Source organism: Equus asinus, chromosome 13 (genome assembly GCF_041296235.1).
Source record: "Equus asinus isolate D_3611 breed Donkey chromosome 13, EquAss-T2T_v2, whole genome shotgun sequence".
NCBI lineage: Eukaryota > Metazoa > Chordata > Mammalia > Perissodactyla > Equidae > Equus > Equus asinus.
This window is the reverse complement of record NC_091802.1, coordinates 56194315-56218379: the sequence shown is the minus strand read 5'-3', so window position 1 is coordinate 56218379 and position 24065 is coordinate 56194315. Positions and strand designations below refer to the sequence as shown.

The following is a 24065-nucleotide window of genomic DNA, read 5'->3' as shown; positions in this document are numbered from 1 at the left end:
GCAGCCCTGCACCCGCTTCCTTAAGGGGCGTTGAGGCAGCTCCTAGCAACGCGCTGAGCCGCGAACAGAGGTCCGGCCTCGACTAACGGCTGCGGAGGGGCACCCTGGGAAATGTAGTTCTTCTCGGTGCCCCCTTTTCCCTTGGCTCCCGCAGGTGAGCGGGCCGTGGACCTACAACTCCCAGGATGCCTCGAGGCTCGCCTTTCTTCCGGAGGCCGGCCGACTGAGAGATTGGCACCCCCGGGGCTCCCAAGCGGGAGGCCTGAGCGAGCTGGGCTCCAGCGGAGCCGGGACCAGCGGCCGTGGCTGGGACAGGTCTCACCGGCTGCCCCTCCGCGGGGAATGGCGCGTAACCCGGGCGATTTCAGGGGCTGGGAGGATCGTAGGCTGCGCTCGGAGCCCAGATGCTGGGCGCGCGGAGGGGTGATGCATGGAGGGGCGCGGAGTCTCGGGACAGAGAGGTGACTCTGGGAGGGCCCTTGCTAAGGGGTGGGCTCGGGATTTTTAGATGCCTGGCACGGAGTTGGCCAAACAAATGGCAATGACGCGATGGTACTCTGTGGCCCTGTGGCCTTTGCACACCTCTGAGAAATTCCCGCCGTCTGGGAGGTGGGACTGGATGGATAGGAGATGGCAGAAGTTCCTGGATGTGTCATGATGCAAAACATGTTTGGACTTGTAAGTCGTGAAAATTGCCATTGCAGAGAAAGAAACAGAGCGGCTCCTGTACGTAACCCAGCTAAACTTTGCATTCTAATAACAGGACAGGCCAACACTAGAGAAATAGAGACGGCCCCCTCAGACTCCTTTCTTCCAAGGCATGCCAAAGGTCCGTTTTGGTAATGTTAAGGAGCGAGAGGGAGAGAGTGATCATTCTGAGGAAAACAGTTCTCTGTTAATGGGGTGAGTCGGATTTACAGTTAGTGTGAAGGGAAAATTTCCACCATCCGTGAAAATAGTGTCAAGGAGTAACCAGTGCTCACATCCGCTCTTTGTGCTGAATGCTGCCTGGAAAGTAGTCATGGGCATTGCCTGGGAAGGTGTATTGACCATAGTGCCTGGCACCCACCTCCTTTCTGAGATGGTACCTGCCGTCTCCCGCATCCAGAGTCAAGGATGAGGACCACTGCACTGTACCCGAGTGATCTTGAGGCCTTGGCAAGCTCATTAAGTTACCCAGAGCACTTTGCTTCTCATCTGAATTGCCTTCCCTGTAAGGAACTGTTAATTTATGGAAGTGGGAAAGCTCCATCATTTTTTTTTTTTTTGAGGAAGATTAGCCCTGAGCTAACCACTGCCAATCCTCCTCTTTTTGCTGAGGAAGACTGGCCCTGAGCTAACATCCATGCCCATCTTCCTCTCCTTTATGCGTGGGACGCCTACCACAGCGTGGCTTTTGCCAAGCGGTGCCATGTCCGCACCCAGGATCCGAATCTGCGAACCCTGGGCCGCTGAGAAGCGGAACGGCCGAACTTAACCACTGCGCCACCGGGCTGGCCCCAGCTCCATCACTTTTAAGCAGCTACTTTAATTTTCTGCATTAGGGAGGATGAGCCCGATGTGGGCAGAATTCCAGTGATCTGGACAGCACTGTGAAGGAGCCACAAGCAGCCTCCAGAGCACTGAGATGGTAGGCAGAATGCAGAGGGACGTGTGGAAATGTGAACCCGCTCTTACCCCCACTCCCACCCCCAAGATCTTGACTGCATGGAGTACTTGGGGGGTGGGTGACAAAGACCAGGATGTGGTCACAGAAAAGTGTGATGAGAAGTAGAATTGACGTCAGACATCTTATTAAGCAACGAGCAAGCATTTCTTCTAAGCCCCTGAATGGCCAGCTGGAAGCTTTTTTTTTTTTTGAGGAAGATTAGCCCTGAGCTAACTGCTGCTGATCCTCCTCTTTTCGCTGAGGAAGACTGGCCCTGAGCTAACATCCATGCCCGTCTTCCTCTACGTTTTTTTTTTTTTTTTTTTTTAATGTATAATGCCTACCACAGCATGGCTGGCCAAGCGGTGCCACATCCGCACCTGGGATCCAAACCAGCAAACCCTGGGCTGCCGAAGCGGAGTGTGTGGACATAACTGCTGCGCCACTGGGCCAGCCCTACTGGAAGCATTTTTAAGTGTCTCTCACTGGTTGAGGAGACGGGGACATGCAATAGAGGAAAACTTTCCCATTCATATTACAGCCTGGCTGGGAGGGTTTGCATGTGGCATCTGGAAGTCAGGGAAAAGGAGACACTTCTGCCTACCTGACAGCACCCACAGTGGCATCCATTCTGGCTAGTGGAACTTTCCCACACTCTGGATGAGTCTGTTCTCAGAAACTCTGGGCAAGCATAATGGGCTTCTGTCTGTAAATGCCGTTGGCGCTCCTTTTCCTCTGGTGACTCGGCAAAAGGCAAAACAGTTCATTCTGCATTCTTGGTTTCAACGCTGTTGGATTTTGTTAATGTGATTTGTTTTTCCCATTTTAGGCACCAAAGACCAAAAAGGGATTGAAAGGTAAGTGGAGAGATGGAACATCACCCTTACGCCAAAAATAATTTCCCCACTTTGGGTCCAAAAATAACTTTGTTGTGTCTGAATGTTGTTGGTATGGGTCTTGCTGATTTCCCCATAATTTCGTAGGCAGCTTTGGTCTTCCTAGGGGACTCCTCATGCTGCCTCCTTGGCCTCAGAGTAATTTCAGAAATAAACTGGGGATGGGACTTGAGAAAAAAAATCCTTCTCGTTGGGCTCTGTATCCAGAAGCATACGGTTGGGGTTACGGGTGGTGAAGGCACTTAAGCTGGATGCGAGACCTCATTCAGGACTCAGACTGGGTTTCCCCTACATGCCCCCATTAGAAAGTGGCTGAGAGGGGTCCCAGATGGAAGGTGCAAGGAGGCTATTGGTAGGAAAGAAGCTTGTATGTGTCTAGAAATCTCGGACGCTTTTCGCAAAGAAGCACACTGGGCTTTCTTCAGAGCCTGGAGACTGGTTTGTTGGCCAGTGTGTCTCGCAGATTGTAGGTTCTCCTGAAAATCTTCACCACCATCCTTTGAGAAAGTTATTTTCGATTTCTACCCTGGGGCCTTTCCACAAGGCACTGTGACTTGTTGCCAGAGAGAAAACATCTCGTGGCCAGTGAAGAGAGAGCCAAGCCTAGGACCCCACATCCGAGAGCTCTGAGGTCCCGGGGCAAGGTCCCAAGATGTGAGGCTTGTAAGGATCGTTCTTCTTTCCTCCTGGGGTCATGACGGCTCCTTTTCTCTTCCAGGCTCCATAGATGATGTCCTTGGTGGCCTCCTGGGGGATGAGAGTAAGTGCCCCTTCCCCAGAATCCCTTCATTTAGGCGGCATCTTCTTTTTTTTTAATTGAGATATAATTCACGTAAAATTCACTTTTAAAGTGTACAATTCAGTGGCTTTTAGTATATTCACAAAGTTGTACGACCATAACCACAGTCTAATTCCAGAACATTTTCATCACCCAGTAAAGAAACTCCACACCCATTAGCAGTCACTCCTCATTCTTCCCTCCCCCAACCTTAGGCAACCACTTATGTACTTTCTTTCTCTATGGCTTTGCCTAATCTAGAAGTGTTATATAAGATGGAGTCATACACTATGTGGCTTTTGCATCTGGCTTCTTTCACTTACCATAATATTTTCAAGGTTCATCCACACTGTGGCATTCCTTTCTATGGCTGGACACTATTCCAGTATAGATACTCCATATTTTGTTAACCATGCATCAGTTTCGCATATATTTTCAGTTCTTTGGTGTATAAACCATGGAGTGGAATTACTTGACTATATGGTAAATCTACGTTTAATTTTTAAGGAACCACCAAACTATTTTCCACAGCAGTTGCACCATCTACATTCCCACTAGCAGTGTAAGAGCCTTCCGATTTCTCCACGTCCTTGCCAAGACTTGTTATTCTCTGTCTTTGATTATAGCCTTCCTAGTGGGTGTAAAGTTGCATCTCATTGATGTGCATTTCCTTAGGCTAATGATGTTGAGCATATTTTCATGTGTTTATTGGCCATATGTATATCTCCTTTGGAGAAAGGTCTCTTCAGATCATTTGCCTGTTTTTTGATTGGGTTGTTTCTCTTTTTACTCTGGAGTTGTAAGTGTGCTGTGTGCATTCTGGATAGTAGTCCCCTATCCTGTCTGTCCGTGTCTGAGGAGCAGGGCTTCAGGGTCATGCTGAACTCACCAGGGACAGCAAAGCCAAGGTTCCCCCCGTCTGGCCCAGAAGACCCCACAGAGCACCAGCCCACGCATTCCAGCCACCCACTGGGCGGTGGAAGCGTGCTGTTCTTCCTGCATTTCCCTGGGGCGGGGCGGGGCTCTTCATTTGGCACCAGTTGGCATTTAGGGTTGACTTCCTGCTTGGAAATATTACTGCCCCCTTCTCCCATTTGGGACCTGCCTATGGGGCCAGTTTCCTGCCTCCAGACAGGCCTTTCTTTCAGTAGGAGGGTCCGGGAGACAGCTCAGTGGGGAACTTGTCATCCTGTTCACCTTGATGGCATCTTTCCTGTTTTCTCTCTTTCCAGTGACACCACCTGACAAACCTGTTGAACTAGCTTCACATGCCAGAGACGCAGCAGGTGTAGGTCGGGCGCTGCCTTCCTCAAGGGCTGGAACAAAGTAAGCCCAGGACCGGCTTGGGTGTCCAGGACCCATTTCAGTCCAAATGCTCCTGCCTCTCCGCCCCACTTTCCACATACTTTGGGCCCCATTTTTAGTGTCACTAATGTTCTCCTCCTTCCCTCATCTCCTATTCAGTGAAGGAGCCTGGGAGAGAGGAAAGACAACTGAACTGGAGGTCAGAAGTCCTGGCCTCCAGCCCTACATCTGTTGCTTACTGTGTGACCTTGGGCGATTCCTGAACCTCTGAGTCTCAATTTTCTTAGCCTCAGAATAAGAGGATTGGCCTAGATCATGATTTTCAGACTGTGTTTTTTCTTCTAAGGTTCCTTTGACAGTTGAGAGATAAGGAAGGAGCTTTGTGAGCCTTCTGCCCCATCTTTGTTTTAGCTAAACCAGTTCTGTCTCTCTGGCCTACGTGTTGTTTTTGTTTGTTTTTAAAGGGGCTATACTGCTTTTAAAAAGTTTAAAATCACTGCATTAAGTGGCCTGTGAGATTCCTTTTAGCAGCCCTGCTCTCCTGGAGAAGCGTCTACCTAAGTTCCCTTGGGCTCTCTAAGCCACTCTTCCTTTCTTAGAATTATCTCGTGCCCTGGGGATGGGGGTAGGTGCCGACTCCGCCTCTTTGCAGGTCCCTCCTGGAAGATGATGCCTTCAGCACTATGGCAGGCCCTGCAGGAGCTGACGCTGAGGTGAGCCAGCCTGTTCCCTACTCCCCGCTCTCTCCTTATCCCCAGAGACAGTGAGGTGGGTGTCCTGGCCGAGGGGCTGCTCACACAAGGGTTTAGAAGCCCTCTCAAAGCAAGTTTGTTCTTGAAGCACAGCAATACCTTAGGGCTGCCAGGTGGACCCAAAGCAACGTCCTTATCCTTCCTACCAGCGAGACACGCTCCTGCCGACTGCTGGGGTCTTGGTTGTTGCCTCTTAACTGTGCTTCCCCTAGTGAACTCCACAGCTGTGACTGTGGCTGTCCAGTCGCATGGATGGGAAGTCGCGTAACGTGAGTCCTGTGATAGAAGTGGTCTTTCCAGTTGGGAGGAATAAAAAGTGGCAGCACTTGCTGGGTTTCCACAGCTGGGCAGGTTTGACTTCAAACCACGTACAAGCCCCCAGTGAGGGCAGACCCTCCTATTTCCGCCCCATTGGGTGACCTGTGCTCCTGCCCTAGCAGAAGCAGGGCAGCAGGGGCCCAGAGCCCTGAGCTTTGTGAGGCCTTGACTAATGTGCGACCTTACCCTCCTGTGGACTTAGGTTTCAGACATCTCCGATGCAGACCCGCAGGCCTTGCTCCAGGCCATGAAGGTAATGAAGCAGCTCAGACAATTCTGGGAGCCAGGGGTGGGGTATTGATATTTCATGCCATGCCTTCGTCTCCCTCTGATTTCTCCTTTCACGGTTTGTGTTTCTGAGCCCTTGCTAGTGCAAGAATGGAGCTCATCCATGAGCTGGTGCCCTTCCTGCCCCTCTGGGTATGAATTAGTTTTACAGGTTTATGGAGATTCCCACCCAGAGACACAGTCATGCCACAGGCCTCTGAAATGGGGCCGGCTCCCACCCAAAGACTCACCTGGGTCCCTCCACCCCGCCACTACCTAGGGAGAAAGAGGGAAAGTGTCTCCCCGAAAGCCTGTTCTTAATCTTTCTGCATATTTCTCTCTACATCCCCTGCCAAGTCCACTTTGGTACAGCTGTCCTCTGGTCAGATCAAGCCCCAAGCTAATCTTCACAACAGAATTTTAAGACATAAATTCTGAACGGTTATAAGAGCATAATCTCTCCGTGCCTGGGGAGCCTGGCTGGGTCTAGAGCCTGAAGTGGCCCTTTGTTCTCCCCCTGGCTCCCTCCAGGCGCACCCCCCTGCCTGACCTCCACCTCATGTCCCTCTGGTTAACCACGTTGCCACCATCCCAGGCCAAGCCTGAGCACTTTCTTTCAAGAGGAGCCCTAAAGATTTGGGGTCTGTCCCCTTCTTGGCTCCAAATCATCTTCTTTAACCTCAGCTTAAAAATCACTCTTCCCCAAGGCCACTAGCTAGGACCCCTTGGCATGACCCTCGAGTCCTCTGACTCAGTTTTTTTTTTTCTTTTTTGTTGAGGAAGTTTCGCCCTGAGCTAACATCCATTCCAGTCCTCCTCTGTTTTGTATGTGGGTCACCGCCACAGGATGGCTTGACATGTGGTGTGGGTCTGCGTCTGGGATCTGAACCTGCAAACCTGGGCCGCCAAAGCAGAGTCCATGCAACTTTAACCACTCAGTCATGGGACCAGCCCCCAGGACTGAATTTTTGGTAGTGACTTTGAGTCTCTCATTCCAGAACCATGAGTAGAACCCGCATCCCACTCTGCTTGCCTTTGGCTCAGTTTTCTTTCCTAACTCATCTTTTTTCTGAAGTTTTCTCATTTCCTTTGTTTCCTCACAATTCTGTCCCTGGGGTGCCAACTACCGTCTTCAGATCTCATCCCCTTCTCAAAATCATCACTCAGCGTGTCTGTACTGAGGCCTAGTGGTGACCAGGGTGTCCCTGACTGCCTCCCTCTCCTGGCTTGGTTCCTGGTGGTTTTTAATGTCATCATCATAGAACATTCAGGAAGGACACTCTTGTCACTCTTCTGCCTCTAATCGCAGTTCGCTTACCCTGACAGGCAGGCTAAGGAATCCAGAATTTTCCTTGGCTTTGGCTAAAGGGTCCCCTCACTGCCTGGCGCAGTCCCTTTGGAAGTCTGCAATCTCAGGGTCCTGCTGTTTTGTTTCCACTGCACACAGCTTCAAAAGTTGCTAAGCCTTTGTGAGGAGCTCTGAAAGCAGGTTTTAGTAACTCTCTCATTGTAGCATTAAGGCAGCAGCTGCTAGTAAAAGCCAGTAGAGGTACCAATCCGAGACCATTCAGCTCATCCGAGACCAACAGTGTGGAGACTTTGTACTTTGGCCCTGCCTCTGCCCTCATTCTGTAATCCTGTCGAGTCAGTTCCCCAGCCCAAGTCCCCATTTGTCCCCCATGGAGAGGAAGGCACTATCACCACCAGGCTGCTCCAGCACGAAGGCATTTAGCAACCACCAGCTGAGCACCTGAGAGGATTCCTCCCACCTCACTCTTCCAGGATCTGGACGACATGGATGCCGATCTCTTAGGTCTGAAGAAGTCTAATCTAGCCTCTAGCAAAAGACCTGCAAAGGTTTCGGGGAAAGAAGAGCTGCCTAGTGATCCCAAACCTGCTGGCATAATACTAGCCAAAGAGAAAGGTGAGTGGGAGATAGCTCCTCAAACCTAGGGACACTTTGGGACATGGAAGATGCTTAGAAGGGAGCTTTCACGTCCTGTGGGTTTTCCCTGCCTGGAATGCAGAGGGCAGGGGCTCCCTGTGCACGTGTGTGTGTTTGAGTGTTTGTGGTGGGGGCGGGGACAGATTCAGCCTCCTGCCTTCCTAGAGCCGTTCCAGTCCCTCTTAAGTCCGACATGGCAGTTCCTGGAAAAGCCGTTTGAGTTAAATTGGAGAATTTTATGGTAGCCTGTGCATCTCCCAAATGCATGACTCTGGAATGACTTGTGACTAGGGGGAAGGAGGTAGCTTCCGGACCACGTCTCTGCCCGCAGCCTCTGTGGGAACTGGGCAGGTATAGACCCATCCCATGGCCATCTCCACGGCCTCGAACCCTCAGCCCCCCAGGAAGAAGTACACACCATCCCAGCTTGTGTGGCAGAACCTTGGCCAGGAGACCCGATTCGTGACCTTGCCTTCCCTCTACTTCCTGCAGGGGACGCCATTCCCACCAAGAAGCCACCTCCCTCTCCCCGCAGCTTTGGCCATCCGTACAGGAAGTTTTCCTTTGAAGGTACCATAGGCCCTGCACCCCACTTCTGGGACACTCCAGTTTTGAGAGTGGAGTAGCCTGGGTAATGCTTGCTTGCTTGTCCGAGGCCAAGTCACTGTGTGTATCAGACGAGGAACAGAGACAGCTGGTGCCACTGATTCAGTTCCTCATGAATTCGGGGAGGGACTAAATATGTTGCGTTGGCCGGGATATTTGAGGAACTTATTTACAAGGGCTTTGAAGCCAGACATCAAACTGGAGATTTTATGAAGTATGGGAGAAGTTCCCTTTCCCTTCATGAACGCACACAAGTATTTTACTTCTCTTCTGATGCCTTGGGGACATTTCCAGAAGGCTGTGCAGACAGCAGAGTCTGGAGGCCCATGGGTGAAGCTGGGACAGTCACACTGGACCGCAGGCCCAGGGTCGCTACCCCAGCTCCCTCTCCCCTTGCCAAGCCGGGGCTGTCGGAGTCCCCCTTACACAGGTCCTGGCCTCTGGGTGCCGAGCAGCTTGTTTATTATCAGACCAGCTAGACTCTCCACTGGAGAGAGAACTCCCCCACGCAGCACGAGGCTTATTCTACTGGACAAAATGCTGAAGTCTGACCTGTGCTTTCCCTTCTGGCCGTGAGACTTGGAAGACCCATTGGCAGGGCTTCTTTCCGATGATGAGGGAGGAAGCGCCAAGAAGCCGCCTAGGACAGACAGTAAAATAGCTTCCGAAAAGAGCCCAGCCCCAGTCAGAGATCAAGGTAGGAGGGTGGGTGTTTCTCGCTCTGGGGCAGATACAGTTGGCGGCAGGCTGGCTGAACTTTCCAGTGCAGAACCAGAGACCCCACCAGGGCGGGGACCACAGGTCTAAGATCCTGGAGCAGAGACTGTCAGTCTCTAAGAACAGGGAGGTGGGGTGCATGAGCCTGGGAGTGGGGTATGGGGAGTCGGGTCCCGTGGGCAGCCTAGACACGTGTGATGCCCACTGTCCCACCCATCAGGGTTGCAGAGAAACAGCCCCCTGAATCCCCTCAGATATCAGAGTTGAGGGCAAGAAGGCTGTGGGCATTATGCCCTGTGCTCTGTCTTTTAGGTCCCTCTATTCCTCTAACTCCTGGGGACACCCCCATCCGACAGAAAGACGAATTGCTGTTTGACGATGGGGACGACCTCATAGCCACACTGGGGTTTGGAGACAGCCCCAAAGCAGAGAGGAAGCCGACGGGAGACCAGTAAGGATCGTTATGAACGGAGAGCCCTGGCAAGGCTGCTGCTTCAGGGAAAGCTAGTTGGGGGTATAGTGTGGGCCCCCCGGAGCCCCTCACATTCACCCAGGCCGCCCTGTGTCCTGGCCTACAGGGAAGGGCCCCGCCCCGCTCGCTCCAAGCTGGATGAGCTGCTGGGTCGAGACACTGCCACCAAACTCCTGGCCTGCCCGGGCAGCGGGGAGCACAGAGAGTTCAAGCTGGACAAGAAGTACCAGAGGCCTCAGGGTAAGGAAGCTTGTGGGGCAGGGGAGGGTGTGGGGGGCTCCCAGAGCAGATTTTTATCACAACCCATAATAAATAAATTTTACATCATCACACACACGTAATCTCGTTTTTTATTTATGTGCTGTTTGACTTAATAAATACATTGGTTGTGACTCATTTCTCGACCTGCTAATAGGTGGCAGCTCACAGTTGGAAAAACACTGCTCTGGACCAGTGTTTCTCGAAGCATCAGCCCACAGGCCGTCTGTTGAGAATCATTCTTGTGACACGTGCTGCTCACTGGGCCTCACCTTAAGCACGTCTGGGGCAGGGCCCCGCTAGTGCGTTTTTAACAGCAGCCCCCCAGTGACGTTCCGAGTGCGGGAGTCGGAGACATTGAGCTGCCGCTCAGCTGCTCGCCCCAGCTTCCTCCAGAGCAGCTTCACCTGTACTTATCTTACATGTAAAGTGGCTAGTTCAGCCCTTTTCAAACAGTTCTGCAGCCACAAAAGAGTTTGACTCCCGTGCTCCAGATCACAGACTCCTTTCTTTTTTTTTTTTTTTTTTGAGGAAGATTAGCCCTGAGCTAACATCTGCTGCCAATCCTCCTCCTTTTGCTGAGGAAGACTGGCCCTGAGCTAACATCCGTGCCCATCTTCCTCTACTTTATATGTGGGACGCCTACCACAGCATGGCTTGCTAAGCGGTGCCATGTCCACACCCGGGATCCGAACCGGCGAACCCTGGGCCGCTGAAGCGGAACGTGCGCACTTGACCGCTGTGCCACCTGGCCAGCCCCCGGATCACAGACTCCTTAATTCACAGACAAAGAAGATCCCTGGGGTGACGAGGACTTCACCTTTGGGGCCTATCAGCCCACCCTGGGCTCCTCTGAGGGCCGGCAGTCCCGCCGGCAGTCAGTCAGGTAAGTGGGGCCCGCAGGGAGCTTGGAGACAGGTTGCCCACCGGGAAGACAGCCCCAACCTTCCCCCATCCCACCGACAGTCCTGTGTGGGAGGCCACGGCTCTAGGGGGGCCACTAGGCTCTGCAGGGGGGTCCCGAGGGAAGGGGGAGGTTGCCCAGTCTCACTAGTCCAAGCCAAGTGGTGGAGATGGCCCCGCAGGATCCTGGTCCCAGAGTCTGCTCCCGGCCTCCTCGGAAAGAAAAGGAGAAGGTGGGCCCAATTCTGCCTGAAGCCCTTTGAAGCTGTAAATGGCTGTGATGTCGGTCAACCTCCCTCAGGAATATCTAGTCCCAGGGTTAGCGGGACTCTTAACCTTTGGCAGTGGGCTCTCAAACCCTGCCCCCCAGGAGCGCTGCCCTGGGATCTGCCGTAGTGATCCTGCCAGTGGTCTCATCCCAGTTTGCAACAAAACATTAAATTAGTGGATTGAATTTTCTGAATTTGGCGTTTTTCTCCCAGTGTATATTTTCAAATTTGTATTTTGACATAATTTCAAACTGGCAGAAAAGTTCTGAGAACAGTATAAAAAATTCCCTCCCAGCCTTTGCCCATACCCAGTGGTTGTTACCGTCATGCCACATTGGCTTTATCAGCCTCTCTTTCCATCTAAATGACCCTATATACACATGGACATTTGTTTCCCAATCTCAGTCTATTCTTAAACCTTGGAACCTGCTGCCACTGGCCAGTAACACATATAGGCAATGGCCAAATCAAGGAACAGGTAGGAAAATGACGGTGGATGGAAAACCTAAAACCACTTCATCCGCCTGCTGTTCCTCTGGATGTGTGTCCCCTGGTTGTAATTTGGTCCTATTCTCTGTGGATGGAATTGTGCCCGGTTCACGCGATGGAATTCAAGATGTCTGTGTTTCGTGCTTCTACAAACAGCTCGCTGCTGCTCTGCTGCCTGAGCTGGTGCGGGCGCTGTGCTCGCTGGGCCTCAGGCTGGCTGTGCAGAGCCCCTGGCCATTACGGACTCCTTGGTGTGGGCCTCATAGTCACCCCCCAACAGTGGAGAGAAAGGCCAGACATGGGGCTCTTGGGACAGGCTGCTTGTCCTGCCTTAGACCCCTTCCTCTCTGTCTTGAAGTAGGTTCTTAGAAGAAGGTGGCACAGACCCCAAGGGAGAACCAGGCTCCAAACAGAGCCCCCCAGCAGCGTCCAGCCCCACCCACACCAGGAAGGGAGGAGCTGACTGGTTGGGCCTCAAGGACGACGACGACTTGGACCTGCTCCCTCCCTCTCCCACCAGAGAGGCTCAACGGGGAGGCTCAGCACTGTCTACACCCTCAGTACCCGCCCCTGCGAACCAGTATCCTGCCCCAGGCCGGCACTCTGCCCCAGCCGGGCTGCCCTCCTCCTCGCCGGCAAAGCTGCCAACTAAGGGTGCAGGTTCCCCTGCCAAAGCCAGCCAGCCTTCCCAGCTGGGAGCCTCTGAACAGAAAGAGGAGGAAGATTGGCTGAGCCATGCCTTGTCTCGGAAGAAGTCCCAAGGTCTGGCCAGAGAGGAGCGCACTGTGGCCTCTAAGGGCCGGAACTTGGAGGCAGCAGGCCACCCCCCTTCTAGAAGGTGTGGGCTTGGGCTGCAGTCTCTAGTGGAGGGGGCACCTGGCCGGGCTGTAGGGGGCCAACCTCAACTATCTCGATGCCTCAGTCAGAAGCGCCGGCTCTTAGCTATGCTTTTCTCCCTCTTTGGGTGCTGTGGAGACAGCGTCTGGCTTTCCGCCTTGACCCCAGTGCAGACATGAGGGGACCGGGGGTCTGTTGACACTCACACCCGGACTTCTACGGGGACAGGCACTGACTTGATCAGGCAGGAGATGGTACCCTGATGTGACACACAGCCATCGTGGTGCCTCTGAGCAGGGGCTCTGCTCACAGTGCCCTTGGGCTGGCAAAAAACCCAGTGTCCAAATCATTGGTGCTTCTGCTGGCCTGAGCTAGAGTAAATGACGCCTGTGGGCGTTGAGAGTCATTCGTGCTCTTTGGGAGTGTTAGAGAAGACACAGTGGCTAAGAGGCGACTCCTGGAAGAGCCCCAGAAAGGTGATCCTGTGGGGCAGGACAGTGAGTAACCTGAGGGCAGGATGGCAGAAGAGGCTGCCAAGGGCAGGATTGTCCAGAGGAAGTGGAAAGATGCTGTGTGGCCAGAGTGAAAGGGAAGGGAATGGACAGGCCAGGGACATCACCCAGCCCTGGGGCTGTGTGAATGAGGAGGGTGGTTTTTGACCTGGGCCCAAAACCAAGGTGAAAGGCCCCTCACTGACCCCAAGAGCTGAGAAGGGAGGCGGGAACAACAGACAGGAGAGGAGAGGAGCCCAAAGGGCAGCCAGACCTGCCAGGAGAGTGAACAGAGCGTCAGTCTAAAACTGAGAAGCTAACTGGGCCAGAACGAGGCCTTGGACTTGAACTTAACTCTGGTGCCTATAACACATCTATTATTGCTCCTTGGACTGTTGTCAGACAGTCAGTGTCCATTCACTGTGCCCCAGGGGGCACTGAGGTGGGAGGGGGCACTGGAAGTCCAGGGTCTCAGACTTGGGAGGAGAATCCCCAAGACGGGATGGTGGGAACAAGAGGAGGGCCGAGGGGAGGCAGGAAAAGGAACAGCCACATAGCTTCAGGCTTGGGCCTTGTCCTGGCCCATCTTCGTCCAACCTAACCTGGACCTTCTGCCATCTTCACTTTACTCTTTATTTCCTCAGCCAACCTGTTGCCAGCACTCCAGGGCTCGAGCAAGCAGCTGCTGGAGGGACCTCAGGAACAGCAGCAGAAAAGCCACCTGCCAGGCCTGCTGCCATGGGGTATGTCCACAGCCAGGGCTGGGGATCCACGAGAGGCATGGTAGGGGCCGGCCCAGGCTCCTTCCTTAGAGACCGCCACAGCTATGCTGGGCTCCGACTTGGTCACTTTGGTGTGTGGGACTCAATACCTCGTCTCAGGCCCACTGACTAAGGGGACTTGAAGTGGGTTCCGTCTCCTTTATCCACCCGAACCCTCACTCTCAGTGAACTGCCAACACCGGGCCTGTCCAGTCCATGATTTGAACCTGATGTTTCCCTTTCTGCCCATGCCAGCCTCCCTTCTCCCCCTGTGTCCCACATAGAAAGCTATTCACCTTGCCACCCCCATCCCTGTGCCCTCAGGTCCCCTGTGACTTGGAACCAGGCCAACTTGGCCCTCCGTGCAGGTGACCCAAAGAGGGCAACAGCCCCTGGAGACCTCTCCGGCACTGGTTTGTTTTCTGCTTTGTTTGGGGGGGTTGACTCTGGGTAAGGGGGAGGCACTTCGAGCTTCCTTCAGGGCCCCTGGAAGACCAGTGAAGCTAGACTCCCCGAGCACACACACAAAACCTCGGGGCCTTTCTGCGTCGCTTCCTCAGTTCTCTGCTGTTGATTTTTCAGAGCCTGCTGTTGGTTTCCCAAGCTCCCAGGAACCTGCGGGGCTTTCTGTGCCCATCCAGGTAGGGCAGGCAGACAAGCAAGTATAGGTCTCGGGGCTGTGGGGCAATTCCCGTGGCTCAGAGGCAGCAGCAGCACTTTGACCTGACAACCTGCGAGGCAGAAGGTGTCATGATGTCAGATAGCTCACCCTGGTGCGCCCCGCCAGCATTTTCCTAAACTCCCAGGCAGAGTTGGGTACTAATTTGCCAGAACCAGCAGGGAATTAGAGTTGGCACCCAGGTGGGGGCAGGGGGAATGCTCCAGCCGGAAAGCAGGGCTGCAGATGTTTTGTCATTCTGTCTAGAAAACCTCCTCCATCCTTGCCGTCCTCCCACTGCACCTCTGTCTGTTTCCCAGATGTGGCAGTCACCTCTGACCCCTAGGCCTGAGGAGACCTAGCCCCACAGGAGCATGTCCCCGGTAACCAAGAAGTGCCTTTGGAGATGGGGGATGGTAGACAGCCTGCAGGAACCAGAGTAGCTATCAGCATTTGGACTTCGGACCTGACGGAAAGGGCCAGTGTCATAAACTTTTGTCATAGCTAAGACTCTGCTGGCATTTGGCTGTTTGTCTAGGAATCTGGAACCCCTGCTGGAGAGGATGTTGGTCTGAGGGAGGGAGGGGGACTCATTCTCCTAACCAGACCTGAAAGGGGAGGTACAGTGACTGCGTGATTCTCCAAGGCCTTGGCCTTGGCCTCTTGGTGTCACATCCTTGTCCCTGTCTACAGCCACTGATCAGGCACAGGGCCTAGGAGGTCCCGTGAGCAGAGGGCCAGAGGTAGCTGAGCTCAGCTGAGTCCCTGTCCCCTACCTAATCTGGAACATATCTCACCCTCTCCTACAGTCCCTGCTCCCAGAGTCACTGGCACGGAGCCTCATGCCGGGCACAGAATACCAGAAGCAGCTCCTGGCTGCCCAGGCCCAGCTTCAGAGTGGCACTGCTGAGCTCCAGGCTGAGCTGCTGCAGAGTCAGACCCGGCTGGCAGAGCTGGAGGCCCAGGTCAGGGGCAGAGGGGCAGCCGGCTGTGGGGGCAGGATTGAGATGGGATGGTGTCACTCTGAGGGCTGGAAGGCTTCCCTAGGCAGTCTAAGGGACCCCGTCTCCCCTCCCTCCACACTGTCCTTCCTGCCGCCTCCTAGGTGCGGAAGCTGGAGCTAGAGCGAACCCAGCACAGGCTGTTGCTGGAGAGTTTGCAGCAGCGACACCAGGCAGACCTGGAGCTCATCGAGAGTGCTCACAGGTACCCGCCACTCCTCCTGCCCAGGCTTCCCGCAGTTCATGGCCTGCCTCAGCTGAGGCACCTTGAGAGGCCCTTCAGGTGGCCACCCTTGCCTTCCGAGCCCCATGGCTGGGTGTCCTGTTGGCAGAAGCCGCGTCAAGGTGCTAGAAACATCATACCAACAACGGGAAGAGCGGCTGCGGAGAGAGAACGAGGAGCTGTCTGCCCAGTATCTATCGCACTGCCAGGAAGCCGAGCAGGCCCAGGCCGAGCTCACAGCCCAGCACCAGCGGCGCTTGGCGGCCGCCGCGCAGGAGAAGGACCAGGAGATGGAACGACTCCGGGAGCTGCAGCGGTGAGGGCGAGGCCCAGCGGCAGGCGGGCGGGGGAGCTGGCTTCAAGAGGGGCCAGAGGAAGCTGATTCCCGCGAGACCCCAAGCCATGGCTCAACGGCCTTTGAACCAAGGCTTGACCCCTTCCCTTCCAGTGAGGACCGAGGCCGAGCACATTGACCCATAACATGCCACGAATTGGGGGCCACCACTCCTGCTGAGGCGGGGAGGGAGTACCCGCAGGGCCCAAGGGGTCACTGGCTGTTCCGGCAGGGCCTGGCAGCAGCAAGCACCCTGAGGGCTGATGAGCACAGGTTCCTCCACTGTCTCCTGGACCTCTCAGTCTAGTGATGGGATCGACACCAAGAGATTTGCACTGTTATGCCTGCTATGTCGGTCTGGTTGCCTTTCTAGATGAGAGCAGAACTAAGGAAGGGTCCGTAAGGGAGTTGGCTGATGAGGGCAGAGCAGGCCTTTTAGCACTGCGCAGATTGGCCAGACGCGAAAGGGTTGTCGACACCCCTGCCTTTCCTCTGTGTGAAGAGTCCTTTGCTGAGTAACAGAAGGAATGTCCGCCTTGGAGAGTGGGTGTGGCACTGAGGCACCAAGACAGATAGGCAGAGGAGCCAGGGAAACTGGCATAGCACGGGAGGAGGGGCCCCCAGAGGCACGTTCCTCCCACGTGGAGCTGCCCTGTGTTCACTGCACCAGCCCTACTGGTCCTGCTGAGACGGGCCCTCTCCTTCCTCCCCGTCCCCTCAGGGCCTCCATCCTGGAGATGCGCAAGGACCACGAGGAGCAGCTGCGGCGGCTGAAGCTGCTGAAGGACCGAGAGATCGACGCCGTCACCAGTGCCACCTCCCACACACGGTACGGGTGCTGTCCTGGCCCTGCCCACCCCGAGGGGGCGGTGCTGGGGTCCCCAGGCCCAGGTGACCCAGTCCTCCCCCAGGTCCCTGAATGGTATCATCGAGCAGATGGAGAAGTTCTCCAGCAGCCTGACTGAGCTGTCCTCCCGCGTGGAGGCCTCGCACCTCACCACCACCCAGGAGCGGGAGCTGGGGATCCGGCAGCGGGACGAGCAGCTCCGAGGTACCCAGTGGGCCATGTGTCCCTCCCTGCTTTCCCATCTTGGTGGGAAGATGGGCAGGCAGTGAGCGCCCTGTGGGCCACCCCCAGCACTGCAGGAGAGGCTGGGCCGGCAGCAGCGGGACATGGAGGAAGAGCGGAGCCGGCTCCACGAGGTCATCGGGAAAATGGAGGCACGCCTGAACGAGCAGAGCCGGCTGCTGGAGCAGGTGGGGCCCATCCTCCTGCCGGCAGGGCCTGTTTCCTGCAGAGCACCCCAGGGAAAGTCAGCAGTGCTCTGACCTCTCCTCCTCAGCCTCGGGACTCTCCTCTGAAATGTCTCTCCTGTCCCTTCCTGCCTCTGCAGGCCCCCAATTCCACCCCCAGAAGTGCTCTCTGCCTATGAGCTGCACATCCCACTTTCCTTCCTGTCACTCGAACCTGTCACATCAGCTGATGCCTGTGACATTGGGAGAAATGTTCTTGCCTCCTGAGCTGTAACAGATACATTTTCAAATTCCCTGTATCTTTCATATATAAAAGCAAGCTTTATTCTTTAAAAAATACTTTTTTTTTGCACTAGGTTATGATACATTTCATTGAAAAACATTAAAATACAGGAAACAGTAAAGAAGAAAATTAAAATCACCCACTAGCCAGAGATAGCCAGTGATGACACACACATCCTGTAGACAGTATCAATATGTAAACAGATGTTTTGCTATCAAGAACCGTGTTTATCAGTCCCTCATTTCGTGACTATTAAGCCCCTGCCCCCGCGTCCCCTGACACACACACAGTCTCACACCCACCCTGGTGCTCTGCCTGTTGGTTGACAGGAGGCAGGCAGGCATCGTTGGCGATTCAGGAAGCAGCAGCAGTTCTTTGGCCCTCTGGAGCCACCCCTGCCCCACTCCACAGCGCTTCCCGAGCCGTCAGCTTAGCCTTGGTGCACTTAATCACAGTCCAGGCCCTGCAGTCCTCAGGCACCCCTCCTTTTGCACCTTTCTGGAAAGGAGCTGTCTGTGGCCTCGCATGGAAGACGTAGGTGGGTTTGCACAGCTCCTCAGGGAGCAGTCAGGCCTAATGGCAGCGAGTGGAGTTTCGAGGGCGAGCGTGCTCTCAGCCCTGACCCGGTCCACAGGAACGCTGGCGGGTGAGTGCCGAGCAGTCCAAGGCGGAGTCTGCACAGCGCGCTCTGGAGGAGCAGAGGAAGGCCATGGTCCAGCAGGTCGCCATGGAGCGGGAGGAGCTGGAGAGGGCCAAGGTGAGGCCAGCCACACCGTGTTCAGCTGCTCTCTCTGCCCTTACGCCCAAGGATGCTCACTCCGTGTCCTCATGCCCTCGTCCCAGAGTGCCTTGCTGGAGGAGCAGAAGTCCGTCATGCACAAGTGTGGAGAGGAGCGGCGACGCCTGGCAGCCGAGTGGGCTGAGTTCTCTGCTCAGCAGAAGCTGAGTAAGGAGCGGGCCGAACGTGAGGCAGAGCGGGTGCTGCAGGTGGACACCCAGCGGGAGGGCACCCTCGTCAGCCTGGCCAAGGTAGGGCCCAGGGCCACAAGGACCGCGGGAAGCCTGGGCAGCCCTGCCCCTTCCTTCCCCGGCCCTCACCATCTGCTCCTCCATCGGGATGCCTCAGCTCAGCAAAGAGCAGAGCAATAACGAGAGTATAGGAATTAAGATGACAATAATCATGTGAGAATAACAACTTGTTTTTATTGCCCTAGGTGCTTTATATACATTTGCTCATTTGATTCTCATCATGTTGCATGACTTAGGTATTCTAGAAATGAGGAAACGAGTTCAGAGAAGTTGAGCCCAGAGTTGAGGGGCAGCACTGAGACTTGGCCACAGGCCTCTCTGGCTGGTCCTAGGACCCCCTTACTCCACCGCCTCCTCCCAGAGTCAGGGTGGAGCCGAACCGCAGCAGCAAGGCAGGGCGGGCCAGGGGAGTCCTCGAACCCTGAGCAGCGCCCACTTGAACTCCCAAGAGGAGAAAGCAGTGAAGGCTTTGCCATCTCCAGGAGCAGGCAGAGCTGAAGATCAGGGCAAGCGAGCTGCGGGCCAAGGAAGACCAGCTGGCAGCCGAGAGGGAGGCTCTGGAGCGGGAGCGGCAGGAGCTGCGGCTGGAGAAGGAGAGGGTCAGCGCCGCCGCCCTGCGCACCAGGCTCCGTGCCGAGGAGGTGGAGAGCATGAGCCAGGTGCCAGGCAGCTGAGCCCTGGGTGTGGCAGGGCCCTGCGCTGACCCTAGCCAGCCCACTGACCCAGGCGGCCTCCCCACAGGTGGCCTCGGAGAAGTATGAGGAAGGGGAGCGGGCACTGCGTGAGGCCCGGCAGGTGCAGTCAGAGCAGCAGGCCCGACTACGGCTGGTGCAGCAGCAGCAGGAGCAGCTGCGGCAGCAGGAGCAGCACATGCATCAGGCAAGGCTCCTCCTGCTCTGGCTCCCCCCACCCCTGCCAACCTCCCCAGCCTCCCACCCTCACAACTGTCCTGCTCTGGGGACAGGAGCTTCTGAGTCTGGCCCAGCAGAGGCTGCAGCTGGACCGTGTCCGACAGGACCTGCCCTCTGGCCCCGTGGGGCTGCTGCCCAGGACCCAGGACCCCGCAGCCTCCCGCCTGAGTGGTAAGTGGCTCCAGAGGATGGGATATTGGATCAGCCGGCCCCCTGGACAGGGCAATGCCAGGAGCATCCTGCCCTCTCCTCCCACTTCTCAAGTGATAGGAGTCAGCTGGGTTTTAAAGTCACCTTATTTCTTTTTCACACAAGTAATGCATGTTAATTATAGAAAAATGAGTCAGAAATAGAGGAGGAAAACTACTGAAAAATAGTCTTTTTTTGTTTTGTTTTTTGTTTTATTTTGCTTGTTTTTTTTTGAGGAAGACTGGCCCTGAGCTAACATCCGTGCCCATCTTCCTCTATTTTATACGTGGGATGCCTACCACAGCATGGCTTGCCAAGCGGTGCCATGTCCGCACCCGGGATCCGAACCGGTGAACCCCGGGCCACCGAAGTGAAACATGCACACTTAACCACTGCACAACCGGGCCGGCCCCAAAAATGGTCTTTTTAAAACTATTTAAACTCCACTCTCTAGCAAGAACCACTTTTGACATTTTGGTGCATATGTTTTTAAAAACAAAATTGTGATTGTATCATATATTGCTTGTGCCTTGGTTTTTTTCATTCAGAAATGTACATATGGAACATGTTTTCATGTCAGTAATTAAACATTTAACCATAATTTTCAATCAGCATGATTTTCCATTATGAGGCTGCTCCTTATTTTTACTGCTTCCCTGCTGAGTGACTTGCCAATAAGATAAATAGCACCTCAGTGGCAATCTTTGTCCTGACATCTCTGCACCTTTGCCCAATTATTTCCGTTGAGTAAATTCCTAGAATAGGAGTTGCCAGGTAAGATCCCATGAGCGTTTTCAAAGGCTTTTGAGTGTTGGTGGATGTGCCCCCCGCCCCGCAGTGGTATGAAGGCCCTGGGGAGACAGCTGTGGCCATCCTGTTCTCCCATTGACGCTTCGGTCCCCGACTTTCTCCTCAGCCTTTTCAGCCATCATGGCTCCTGCTCCCACCCCTCAGTACAGCCAGCCGCCGGCCAGCCTGGGCCCCTCGTACCTCCACGCCAAGCTGGTGCTGCTGAAACACACAGCTGAGCAGGTGAGTGTCCCAGAGCAGAGGCTGGCCCCAGCCCAGGCCTGCCCGCTCCCTGTAGACCCCTGTGGTCCTCGTGTTCACAGTGATGATAAGCAGCTCAGGTCAGAGGCAGGAAGGAACACATCCTGGCCCCGGGAGGGCTGAGCCCAACCCCAGGAGGAGAAGAGTAGTACAGATTGCTAGGTGAGCATCTCTGAGACCTGTTCTCTAGGCCAGGTTCTGTACCAAGCGATTTGCAGGTATCATGTCAGTTGAACCTCACAATAACCCTGTATTCATATAATGATAGCAGTTGTCACTTATGGAGGACTTCCTGGGTGCCAGGCTCTGTGCTGAAAGCTTTATGTGCATAATAAGCCTTTCCCCTCCCACAGCCCTCCAAGGTAGGTAAGATTATCATCTCCAGCTTAGACTTAGAGAGATGAAGTCATCTGCTAACGAGAGGCCTCGCCAGGACTGAGACCTACTCTGTCTCACTCAGTGTGCATGCTCTTTCCTTGCCCCGACTGCATGCCAGAGCCAGGCAGAGCCAGGGAGTAAGTCGGGAGGGACCCCCGAGTGTGGGCTGGCTTGGCTAGCACCGAGAGGTCCTCCTCACTCTCGGTCCTGCGAGCCAGTGTCCCTGTTCACAGAAGCGGGTACAGGAAGCAGCCAGGGGGTGACTGCTCACCCAGCTCTGCCTTTCAGGACCGCGACTTCTTGGAGGATGAACAGTTCTTCCTGGAGACCCTGAAGAAAGCCTCCTACAATATGACATCACATTCAGCCTGAAGGGCCTTGCTGCCTCCGTGGTAGAGGCCGCAGACCTGAGGACTCTCTCCCACTGCCCCGCAGGCCGCCAGCTCTGGGGAAGGGGTGCCCAGGGCCTGATTACAGCTCTTCCTGCAGACGGGGTGCAAGCGTTCTTTCTGAGCGCTCAAGCCCGTGGCTCAGGCAGGCAGGTGCCCCTGTGCCTCTAGGGCTCAGGGCACAACAACCTCTGCGGAGACGCGACACCGAGAGTATCAGCCCTCCAACGCTGTCAGCCACAGCTTTGGCTTTCCTGCCCACAGAGGTCCAGCCCAGATCCGAGGGGCTGACTGGGCTCTGTGGATCCCTCCCCTCCTCGTCTTGGCGGAGGGTTTGGGGATCTTTGTTCTGGGCCTCTTCTGAGGGATGCCCCGAGCAGCCCCCTGCCCTCCCTGCAAGAGACGGCACAGGTCTTCTCCCTGATGGGGACACAGAGTTGGGCCACACATCTGAAGGGCCTTCTAGCCTCCTGGCCAAGGAAGTGGGAAGTGTTGTGGGGGCAGTGAGCTACCATGCCCAGCCAAGTTCTGTCTCGCAGTCTGCCCTGCCGTTGGGACTCAGCCAGCCCTTCATGCGCTCAGCTTGCCTCACGCCAAGTCCCTGCCCCGTTCCCAGCTGCCTGAGGCACTGATTAGCTCGCACAGACACTGACCTCATTGGCTTCTTCTAAGAGACTCCCCAGAGGCAGGAGTGGGGGACTCTGGGTGACGGTGGGGGTGTGGGGAGGGACAGGAGAGAAGGCTTCTGTCTGTGCTGTTCACCTGCCATAGCTCATCAGAGTTTGTACTTAAAAATGTTTGCTCTGTAGCACTGTATTTGCTGTACAATTGGCCGGGACCCTCCAGCCCTACAATCCCCTTGCCTGCTGCTGGACCACAGCCAGGAGAAGGGAGTGCCTATCACCCCTGCTTCACAGATGAAGAGACAGGCTCAGTCTCAGTAATCTGCCCAAGGTGGCATAGCAAATACCACAGCCTGGGTTTGGGTTCTTCTTGGGCAGATCCCAAAGCCCCAGGCTCTCAGCCACATCACTCTGCTGCCTCCTTCTAGAAGGGCATGCTATGCACAGTGCTACTGTGAAGTAGATGTCCAAGCTGCTGCCTGGGTTGGTGCCCACACTGAGGAGGGAAGCATCAGGGGTCCCAGTAGAAACCTTGTTGAAGCTTGGGATTCGGTCCTTCTCAACAGTCGCTCTCTGAGTTCCCACCTGTGCGAAGAGCTGGAGGGTTCTAAGGATGGGCACAGTCTGGGCGCCACTGGCACTTAAGCAGTCACCCGACAGATGTGTGGGTGATCGCAGCACATGCTGGGCGGGTGCAGCGAGGTCCCCAGGGAGCTTGGCCTTCAGGACAGAAATGAGTTTAGAATTAGGGAGCAGGTCCTTACAGCTGGGTCTATCTTGTGGCAGAGTTGACCTTTTATCTTCAGGGCAGTGGGTATTCACTGAAGGGTTTTAAACAGGGTGGGGCCATATTTGCATTTTGGAAAACCCATTGTGGCTGTGAGTGGAGGACACATCCGAGGGAGCAAGATCGGGGAGAGGGAAGCTGGCAGAAGGTTGCTTGCAGAGGTGCTGGGGAGGCTGAGGACAGCAGTGTACCGGGTGTGGCAGTGAGGGCTCACAGGAAAGCGACCCCACAGGACCTGGTACCTGACATGGAGGGCCAGGAAGGAAGACATGTCAAGGAGGACCCCCGGCTTTCTGGCTTAGGTAACTGGGTGGTGTCACTCAGATGACACCAGTGCCCATGAAACAGCCAAGTGGAGACGGTCCACAGGCACTCGGTGCCTGTAATTGCTCCGTCACTGTCCCTGGCAGTGTGGCAGGTATCTTATCCCCTTACATCAACTTTCTCCCGGGCCGCAGAGGTGGAGGGCTGCACACAGGCATGAGTGTTGCGTGTCTGCTGGTCTTTCTTTTTCCCTTCAAAATTATGATCTCAAAGTCAGAACCCAGATGCTTAATTCAGTTGCCTGTAGAGAGAGAAATACTGGTGGAAAGTAGCAATGATGAAAGCCTGGCGGGGCCATTACTTCCAGTTTCAAGAGTTTTGTTTGTTATTTGCTTCAAGTTGATAAGTGTGGGAATCCGTGCAGGGCCTTTCAAACAAAGTCCAAGCGAGCCCCACACTTAGAGCGTTCTGGCACAACGAGAGAACAAGAACGTTTGTAAAAAGTGAGGACTAATGGGGAAATAAGAGCCACGTGGTGGACCTGCAGGACTCTGCCCCCAGAGGGCCTGTGTGCCTTCATTTTTAGAGGGGTGGCCTGGGTGGGTGAGGCACGGAGAAGAGGATTCAGAAACAAAAGGTAAATAGGAAAGGAAGCCAGGTGCAAACACACGCAGAACACTGAGAAGCTATGAACCCTGTTCTGGGCACAGTCAAGTCTGCCCACAGCCTTCAGTGCTGCCGGGCATTCAGGAGGGTTTCACAAGTCAACAAGCAATGCCTCCTTAAGGGCAGCACTGGGTCTCACTGGCCTTAACACATAGTAGTTGCACGCTGATGGGTGAATTGGCAGTGATGGTAAGAGGTTTAGCTATTTCGCTGCTGTTTATGAAAAACAAGTTCAAGGTGTGGCTACTTCCTGCTGGATGGAGAGCCGCATCATCCCGTTTTAGTGTGAGGGTCAAACTTCTGCTAGTACCAAA

General features: G+C 54.9%; 1 protein-coding gene across 10 annotated transcripts; it reads left to right on the top strand.

The window, feature by feature from the left end:
* The first annotated feature begins 216 nt into the window (after positions 1–216).
* On the top strand, positions 217–23450 carry FBF1 (Fas binding factor 1). 10 transcript variants are annotated; one of them, XM_070483653.1, is made up of 30 exons: positions 217–315; positions 1545–1630; positions 2478–2505; positions 3263–3304; positions 4555–4648; positions 5280–5340; positions 5900–5950; positions 7747–7888; positions 8402–8479; positions 9093–9212; positions 9545–9683; positions 9811–9944; positions 10749–10848; positions 11985–12461; positions 13596–13694; positions 14037–14125; positions 14295–14353; positions 15180–15335; positions 15476–15576; positions 15704–15910; positions 16650–16757; positions 16840–16979; positions 17067–17185; positions 18100–18222; positions 18309–18494; positions 18977–19153; positions 19236–19373; positions 19459–19576; positions 20511–20626; positions 21311–23450. In XM_070483653.1, exons 2-30 carry the CDS (start codon positions 1628–1630, stop codon positions 21392–21394), a joined length of 3489 nt encoding a protein of 1162 aa, XP_070339754.1. In that variant the 5' UTR covers positions 217–315; positions 1545–1627; the 3' UTR covers positions 21395–23450. The 10 variants fall into 10 exon arrangements, with proteins under 10 accessions (XP_070339754.1, XP_014695349.3, XP_070339752.1 ...); XM_014839863.3 differs by having other exon boundaries at positions 11982–12461; XM_070483651.1 differs by having other exon boundaries at positions 245–461.
* Positions 23451–24065: the final 615 nt, after the last annotated feature.

Coding starts and splice junctions, on each gene's coding strand:
- FBF1 (XM_014839860.3), top strand. CDS start 405: ATGCTGGGCGCGCGGAGGGGTGATGCATGGAGGGGCGCGGAGTCTCGG. Junction 462..2,477: donor CGGAGTCTCGGGACAGAGAG/GTGACTCTGGGA, acceptor TTCCCATTTTAG/GCACCAAAGACCAAAAAGGG. Junction 19,577..20,510: donor CGCAGCCTCCCGCCTGAGTG/GTAAGTGGCTCC, acceptor CTTTCTCCTCAG/CCTTTTCAGCCATCATGGCT.